At 43.9% G+C, this 8,716-nt stretch overlaps 2 protein-coding genes across 2 annotated transcripts; one reads left to right on the plus strand and one right to left on the minus strand.

Annotated features, from left to right (window-relative positions):
- Positions 1-390: 390 nt before the first annotated feature.
- Positions 391-4,681, minus strand: LOC127615039 (tetratricopeptide repeat protein 9A). Its single transcript, XM_052086546.1, has 3 exons — positions 3,682-4,681; positions 2,246-2,428; positions 391-1,164 (listed from the first exon to the last, which is right to left on the minus strand). Exons 1-3 carry the CDS (start codon positions 4,202-4,204, stop codon positions 1,082-1,084), a joined length of 789 nt encoding a protein of 262 aa, XP_051942506.1. The 5' UTR covers positions 4,205-4,681; the 3' UTR covers positions 391-1,081.
- A 1,172-nt stretch (positions 4,682-5,853) lies between these two features.
- Positions 5,854-8,653, plus strand: med6 (mediator complex subunit 6). Its single transcript, XM_052086547.1, has 8 exons — positions 5,854-5,941; positions 6,387-6,546; positions 6,655-6,746; positions 6,918-7,000; positions 7,464-7,572; positions 7,651-7,766; positions 7,977-8,004; positions 8,090-8,653. The coding sequence occupies exons 1-8, from the start codon at positions 5,920-5,922 to the stop codon at positions 8,245-8,247; spliced, it is 768 nt and encodes a 255-aa protein (XP_051942507.1). The 5' UTR covers positions 5,854-5,919; the 3' UTR covers positions 8,248-8,653.
- Positions 8,654-8,716: the final 63 nt, after the last annotated feature.

Genomic DNA, 8,716 nt, shown 5'->3' on the forward strand with positions numbered 1-8,716 from the left:
TTGGGTTAATTTTTGCACTAGTTTTGGGGGGTTTACACACAAAAAAAAAACTACAGTTGGGTCAAAAATAACCCAACTTGGGTTAAAAAGGGACTGACGTTATTTTGGGTTATTCATTGGACGCAAGTTTTTGCATTCAATGAATAACCCAAAATAATGTCAGTCAAAAACTTGCGTCCAATGAAGAACCCACAAAAAAAACCCCTCAACTGTGATGACCTCTACTACTACTGTTCCTCTCCGTCTACTGGCTATTCTGTCAACGCCATTTCTACTACTTTGAATTTGCTTTCCTTTTAGCGCCGTCAGCAGCAAATACATGATTGTCCTTTTTAAAAAATCCTCAAGGTGGCTCGTTTCGTCGACCAATGACAAAGCACAGCAGCCATCTTTGGTTGCGGTGTTTTATTATTTACACGTTTGCTCTCGTCTGCATTTTTATGCACTTCAACGTATAAATAATCATCATTACAAAATAAGTGTCGAGATGATCCACTCGCACCGCTGCGGCATCTTCACAATACAAACGAGTACTAACATATACATACGATATATCCAGTGGGTACTTGTACTTTATCTCCGTGATGTGATCCAAGTGCTTTGTTTTGGGTGTGCAACGCCAACAATTATTTATGTATTTATTTATTATGTACACTTGTTTGTGATATGTATCTTTTCAATGGTGTGCTTTTTCCGCCTTTACAAACCCCCCCATGCATTTTCCTTGAAAGCACAAGACGAAAAAGTAAGAATAGTTTGTGGTTGCATGGTTGTTCGTTGGAGGGCAGCTGGAATGCACAAAAAAAAAAACCCCTCTACAAATCTTTTTTGCATTTTTGTTGTTTCTGTGTATCCTCCCCAGCCTGTTTGAATTGGCAGTGATTGAAAAAAAAAATAGACAAAAAAAATCATCTGTAGACTTAAATGTTTGAAAAGTGTAAAGGCAGTGTTTGAAGTCCCATCGGAACATTCCTTACTGCTATACAATGACAAGTCCGGGCGGCGCACTAGTGAGGGGCGGGACAGGAAGTGGCAAGGAGTTGGAAAAGTCGTCCGTGCTCGTCGTCTTCTTTTTTTTTTTTTATGTGGCGTCCTTTTTTTCCCTCTGAGCGCTGCGGCGAATCTTCATTTCCGTCAGCTGGATGTAGCGGATGACGTTGGTGTCTGCAATACAAATGCACAAAGGAGGTTCCTTCATTTAAATTGTTTTTTTTTTAAGTTTCAATTTTTTTTGGTTCGCGGGGGTACTTAAATGTATTGTTTTATGTTCATTCATTCATTCATTCATTCATCTTCCGAGCCGCTTGGTCCTCACTAGGGTCGCGGGGGGTGCTGGAGCCTATCCCAGCTGTCTTCGGGCAGTAGGCGGGGGACACCCTGAATCGGTTGCCAGCCAATCGCAGGGCACACAGAAACAAACAACCATTCGCACTCACACTCACACCTCGGGACAATTTAGAGTGTTCAATCAGCCTGCCACGCATGTTTTTGGAATGTGGGAGGAAACCGGAGCACCCGGAGAAAACCCACGCAGGCCCGGGGAGAACATGCAAACTCCACACAGGGAGGCCGGAGCTGGAATCGAACCCGGTACCTCTGCACTGTGAAGCCGTGATGTGCTAACCACTGGACTACCGGGCCGCCCTGTTTTATGTTCATTTTCTTTATTTTTATTGTTTGGATTTTTTTCAGAGGTAAATTGCCCTTTGACCTCTTGTAACCGGATTAAAGTCCATATATTTTTTTCAGTTTTATTTTTTCATTTCAGTTCTTCTATATTTTATTTTTTACATTTTAGTATTTTTTTGTAATTTTTCCATTGTGTATTCTATTTTTTTCAATTATTTGTGATCAGTATTATTATTTGTACCCTTATTTTTCACTTTTCTTCTCTCAATATTTTGTTTGGTTTTCATACTTTTTGTATTTTAATTTCATAAATTCTTTATTATTGTATCCCGTATTCTATTGATTTTGTGGATGTTGGAATTTAACGTAAATATTTATTTTTTCCATTTGACTTATTTATTTATTAATGCCGTGTTTCTTTTAAATATGGTTGACTGTTTGTGTAATGTTTATATTTCATTTTCAGGGTTAATTTTTCATTATATTATGATTTCTAATATATATAAAATATACAACCCCCCCCCCCCCCCCCCACACACACACACACCCCCAATCAAGTAATTTGTATTGGGGATCAGTAAAAACTATTCCCATGGCGTTGGCTTCGGCGCTTCACCTGACGGCTCCTGCTTGTGCGACTCCTTCAGGTAGTAGAGGGCCTTCTGGAAGTCCCCCAGGTGGTAGTAGGCCACGCCCGAGCGGTAGAGGGCCTTAAAGTTTTTCCCCTCCTTATGCAGCACCTTCAGACAGTACTCTTTCACACGCTCGTAGTTGACCAGCTCCATCTGGAGAAGGCAGGCTGGGTGTCGTGGAGAAGGAAAGTCAGTGACCACCGTGACTCATTGCGCTTAGGAACCGTTCAGGATTCGTTGAACTAAAAAAAATGACTTTTGTACAGGATTGTCTATGACGTTGATTGAAGTATGACGGGTTTATGGAAGACTAAATTGCAATTGTTTGCCAAAAAAAACCCCTAATGGGTTGGTGGACGACTGTCTTTGATGGTTCTAAAAATATCATAGGTCTAAATTTAAAAACAAAACATCACAAGATGTGATGTTTCCAAAAATACAATGTTGGGTTTCGGAATTGGCTTCAATAAGACGAAATTCATGTGGAACTAAAAGGCATTCAGGCTCCTTCTGTCGCGCTTGTTCTCACTCGGGTTGCGGCTGTGCTGGAGCCTACCCCAGCTGACTTTGGCGTAGACCTCGGACTGGTCACTATTATTATTATTAGACGATTGTTTGTATTTTGTGTTGGAGTTAATTGACTGCACTTCATATCAGCTGTGTGTGTGTGTTTTCCTTAAGTGCTCCGTAAAATTAAGCAATTGAGCAAAGCATAGTGTAGTGCAGAGTATTTAATATACTGTCCTCAGCTGTATTTATAGAGCTCTTTAAAACAACCATTAGTGGATACAGAGTGCAGTACGTGGAGCAAAATAATTCATCCAACACACTGTAGTTTACTACTGTGTAATAACTCAATGTAATTTCGGATAATATGGTGTAGTACAATATAATGTGTAGTGTCTAGGGATGAACATGCATGGATACAGAGTGCAGTACGTGGAGCAAAATAATTCATCCAACACCTGTAGTTTACTACAGTGTAATAACGCAATGTAATTTCGGATAATATAGTGCAATACAATATAATGTGTAGTGTCTAGGGATGAACATACATGGATACAGAGTGCAGTACGTGGAGCAAAATAATTCATCCAACACACTGTAGTTTACTACTGTGTAATAAAGCAATGTAATTTAGGATAATATAGTGCAGTACAATATAATTTGTAGTGTCTAGGGATGAACATACATGGATACAGAGTGCAGTACGTGGAGCAAAATAATTCATCCAACACCTGTAGTTTACTACAGTGTAATAACGCAATGTAATTTCGGATAATATGGTGCAGTACAATATAATGTGTAGTGTCTAGGGATGAACATATTGAGTTTGAATCGTCATGTAATTTTGTGCACGGTCGTATTTTCATGTATATTCGCGCGCATTTGAATTCAGTGTAACTGTCGTGCTGTGTACCGGCTAGGCTGTTGTAGCACTCGAGCTCGGCGTTCTCCATGGCCCCCTTCTGCTCCTCGGTAAGCGGACTGGACTTGCCGATGGCGGCCAGCAACGATTTGGAGCCTCCGCCGTCCGGGTCGCCGAACACCCGGCACAAGCCCTTCATCTCCAGCAACGCGCGGTGGTACTTGCCGATGGCCTCGCGGTACTTCTTGTCCTTGTAGCATTGCGTGCCCTGGCACTTGAAGTCCAGCGCCCGCCTCACGGCGTCGGCGGGCTCGCTGTGCGACGGCTGCTTGAGCATGGTGGTGCCGCCGGAGGTTCCTCCGTGGTGGTGGTTGTGATGGTGGGGGTGGTGGGGGTGGTGCCGCTGGTGGGGGCGGGCATCTCTGCTTCGGCCGCCGGGAGGAGGCTGCGAGCCCGCCTGGAGCCTCGGGGGTACACCGCCGTTGTCAGCCGCGAGGCCGCCTCTGCTCGCCTCCACCCTGGGGCCGCCGACGACGTCGTGGCCGCCGCCTTGGATCAAGCTCGTTTTCGACATGGATCTTAAAAATCGATCTTCCTCCCTCGACTTTTCACTGCATCCTCAGCCTTGCTCTGTTCCTCCTCCTCCTCGTCGTCGTCGGTGCCGCAGATTGCGCGTCCGTCCGTCTTCTGGCGCAGAGCAAAGCTGCTGGATGATGCGCACGCTCGGTGCGCGCGTACGTGCGTAGATGCGCGTCCCCCTGTGATGCTCGGCTAGCCCATTGGTTTATAAATAAGAAGCCATGGGATCCCAAGTTGATCCTTCGCCAGTCAGAGCATATGTTACACGTGCCATATATGTTAGTCCCCCCCCCCCCCAAAAAAAAGCCATCATCTACGAGAGTGTACCGTAAAGAATAAGTGACGTTCATGAGGAAATTACCTTGACCGGAGTAAACAATGATCCGCCTTCAGGTTGTTTTTAGTCTTGCGTGTTGAATCAGATAAACATCTCCTCGTGGCTTGTCAGATCTTGCCCAAGCTGCCACAATCGAACAGACTCGAGACCAGAAGAGAGACATGAATCCCCGACAGCCTATGATGTCATTGTTTCTGCAGCATGATGTCATTGTTTGTGTGTGGTGGGCTTCGAATACGCACGTGTTAACTGTGTTGACAGGGGAAAGATGTTCAGATACACCTTGATATTTATTTGTTGATCTCGGGGTGGGGTGTTTGTGGATACACCATTAGCCCCCCCCCTCCCCCGCATCCCCACTATTTTTACAAACGACTTCCTCCCATGTTGTTCGTTACAGAAAACCCAGGAAATTGTCTAAAACCCTGAGCGGAGAAGTGGCAGTAAAACAGGCCAAAATCTAGGTATTAAATTTCCACACAAGCCGCTCCGTGGTTCTTTTTGCCGGAGTCTAGAACCACCCCTGCTTCGAACATTTAATGTCGGGGCTATTGTAAAACGGGGATCGGTGACATCACACCAAAATCTGGGGTATCATAATGAATCATGGTGCTGCGTGTAGGGGTGCATTTGTCTCAGGCCCCTTCCCCCGATGTGCGCACATGCTTGGGACACTCTGGCATTTTTTATTAGCTGTGGGGTCGCGACCCACTGAACTCAACTGTGCTGCTGCGTCCCACACTGGCAGTGCTAGTGAGCTCAGCTGTGTTTTGGGTGTGTCACTCAAATTCCACAGTCCCTCCTGACCACATTATAAGGCCTGGGAGGGTTGTTAAGTGTGAGTACATATAGAGCCGGTAGTTATATAAAGCCTCTTTTAATGTCTTCGGATGATACTGTGGCTTTAAATAGTGGGATGTTGTCAGGCAAATATAATTTGTGAGGTGGAGGAATACTGTTTGAGTTTAGTTCTATAATTCTCGGATACAATTTGGCTATTGTTAGCAATACAGTCAGGGTTCGTGATGGATTTTCTTACCCTTTCATCTTGTTCGGGGCGCAAAGCAGTCATGTTCAATCAAACAAGCGACTACGTAAGATTTACTTAATTGAATTTGACTCAAATTTTACGCCCCTTTTTGTTGTTGTTTTTACTTCATAATAATTTTGACCCCGTTCTTTTTTCCCTTCTTTCTTGAATAATGCATTTACAAGCACACAATTATTGCATTGCAAAGGATACAAACATAAATATAAAATGAGAAAATAAACAGCACACGCAAAGCGAGACCCAGTTCCCCACGACTGTATCGACGTCATCAAATAGCGACAATGCGTAATGCGCCATCTTTGTGCGCCCGTTTATTTACGTCATGGCGTCGGTGGATTTCAGAGGTAGTGGAAAGTTGTTACATTGTTATTTAAATCGAATACACCCGCGTGTGTTTTGGAGACTAGAAGATGAGCGAATGACTTAAATCTCGGTTTCAAAAATATAATTAAGAAAGTGTTTGATTATTATTTGTTGTTTTTTAGATTTTAGTGTTAGCGATTACCATTAGCAGCGCTTTTATTTTCATGGCTGGAATTGGAAGACAAGGGGTTTTTTTTCTAACCAGCCGCTCTTACTCTAGCCTGCTATTTATGCTCTTTAATAACATCGACGCTGAACGTAGTCATCAATGGTGCATTCTTTTATTGGCGTGTTTTAAAATGCAGAAGGCAGCCGGATAACCTGTTTTACATTTTATTTCCAAAGTCAATTGTATTGTAGCAATTCATGATATGACACTTATGGGTGTATTGAATCCTACTAAATGTATTTTGGTTGACATTCCAGACAACCTGCTGGGCATATCCTGGGTGGACAGCGGCTTGGTGCCCATTCTCAACCCTGGAAATGTACTCGATTACTTCTCGGAGAGGAGTAACCCCTTTTATGACCGCACTTGTAATAACGAGGTGGTGAAGATGCAGCGGCTCAGCCTGGACCATCTCAAGTATGTAATTGTACAATTTTCGGTGACCAAAATCTTCTCGGTCAATACGAACATCTTGTATAAAGTCGGTGATACTGTTTGGTTGACAGTACTTTCCTTGCTTTACAGTCAAATGGTGGGGGTGGAGTACATTCTTCTCCATGCGCAAGAGCCCATTCTCTACATCATCCGTAAGCAACAGAGACAGTCACCCACGCAAGGTGAACACCATCTAAAGACCATCGTTTATTTATTATGTTGTTGTTGTTTTTCTAATGCTGCAACACTTGAATTTTTACTCTCGGGTCCAATAAAAGATTGCTTATCTTATGTCTTCTCTTTAATGATAACACTCGACCGCCATCTTCTCGTATGGTTTTTCCACCAACCAGTGATTCCCTTGGCTGACTACTACATCATCATCGGAGTGGTCTATCAAGCTCCGGACCTCAGCACGGTCATCAGCTCCAGAGCGGTGAGAACCAGTTCACTGAATCCCCTCCACTTTTGGCGAGGATAAGGCCCAAGCCCCGTCCCGAATAGAGTCTATCCGGTCGGAATTCGCACCCACCCCATGAAAATGTTTTACAGATGCCGGCATAGTATTTCTTGTGCCGAAATGAAACTCCTCAACTCACTTCCACAGCGTTACTTGACAGTAAGATGCCACAAGATAAAAGCAAATCACTCTTTTTGTCTAAATTAAACTTCTCAACTCACATCGACATAGTTCTTTGACTCCCAAGATGCCACGGGATGGCGGCGAAGCGCGATTATTGTCGAAATGAAAGTCTTGAAATCAATTCAACATGGCTCCTTGACAGTAGGATGCCGCAAAATGGAGGCAAATTGCTATTATTGTCAAAGTTAAACTTCTCAACTGACGTCAGCGTACTTCCTTGTCTCTTATTTATTTGTTTGTTTATTAACCATTTCAGCTTTCTGCCGTTCACGGCATCCAGTCTGCGTTTGACGAAGCCATGTCCTACTGCCGCTACCATCCCTCCAAAGGATACTGGTGGCACTTTAAAGACCAGGAAGAGAGAGGTGAAGCATTTTTGATCAGACGAAATTCACTAAATATGTCACAAGAACACTCGAGAGCAAGAAATGATGTTTTGACAGAAAAAAATAAACCGAAATCCAAGAAGAAGGAGGAGCCGGGTTCACTTTTCCAGAGACATCGCGTGGACACGCTGCTTTTGGACCTCAGGTCAAAGTTCCCGCCAACCTTCTACCAGGTACTTTTGACACCTAATGTTGCCAAACTTGAAGCGAGCACTTGGCCTCTTTTTGAAGCTTGTTGACGATCTGCCAAACTGCCCATTGTTGTGAAATTCGCTGGCACCATCGAGTGCTTAGAACTCAAATTTTTGCTCTCTGCTCAAGACACGTAATCGGTAGGTACCGCTGTGTTTATCTTTATTTTTTTCTTCTTTCTGCAATTTCAGCCAAAGCCTGGAGAGAAGCCCATTCCCGGTAGGATCTCGAAACTTCATATATCGAACTTTGTCGTCTTGAAATTTTGAATGATGAGTAACATGTTTTGAAATACGTGTCACAGTGGAGGTGAAAAAAGAGCCTGAACCTCCCACGGAAACCGTCAAACAAGATGAAAGGGAGCCAGCAGCCAAATCCTCCTCCGCCGCCGCCACTACCGTCGCGGCCGCTGCCGCGCCGACCAACAAGCCGCCTCCTGAAAAGCGACCGCGTCTCCAGTGACACCCCCTCCACCCCCCATTACACCAACAGGAAACCCAATTAGGACTTTGTCTCCGCCACTCGGCCGCTGTGTGGTCAGGATGAGGAATTGGTTCTCGTGTCGGGCCCGGATGCCTCCCACGCAGCATTATTGAATAATGATAACAATATGAACCCTGGTGGGGATGGGCCAGCGGATGTTTGATGATCTGTTTGATGACATCAGCATTTTCCATCCACGATTACTTTCACCCAAGTACGCAAGATTCCTCGCCCGGCTCATTTCATACACTGCTTGTTGTCTGTTTTTTGTGTACTAAAATGTATTATGTTTTTTTTTTTCCTTGTGTGACAGCAATACACTTTTGTAATTATGTTATTATATCCTCCATATGTGTTTATTCTTGACAACATTGGACTCACTGCACTGTCTTGTCATCTATTTAAATTTTCAAAAATCACAAATCCAGGAAGAAATGCTTCTTTTATG

This window comes from Hippocampus zosterae, chromosome 14, assembly GCF_025434085.1.
Source record: "Hippocampus zosterae strain Florida chromosome 14, ASM2543408v3, whole genome shotgun sequence".
NCBI lineage: Eukaryota > Metazoa > Chordata > Actinopteri > Syngnathiformes > Syngnathidae > Hippocampus > Hippocampus zosterae.

Coding starts and splice junctions, on each gene's coding strand:
- LOC127615039 (XM_052086546.1), bottom strand. CDS start 4,204: ATGTCGAAAACGAGCTTGATCCAAGGCGGCGGCCACGACGTCGTCGGC. Junction 2,429..3,681: donor GTGCTACAACAGCCTAGCCG/GTACACAGCACG, acceptor CACGACACCCAG/CCTGCCTTCTCCAGATGGAG. Junction 1,165..2,245: donor GCACAAGCAGGAGCCGTCAG/GTGAAGCGCCGA, acceptor TTTGTATTGCAG/ACACCAACGTCATCCGCTAC.
- med6 (XM_052086547.1), top strand. CDS start 5,920: ATGGCGTCGGTGGATTTCAGAG. Junction 5,942..6,386: donor GGCGTCGGTGGATTTCAGAG/GTAGTGGAAAGT, acceptor TTGACATTCCAG/ACAACCTGCTGGGCATATCC. Junction 8,005..8,089: donor TGGAGAGAAGCCCATTCCCG/GTAGGATCTCGA, acceptor TACGTGTCACAG/TGGAGGTGAAAAAAGAGCCT.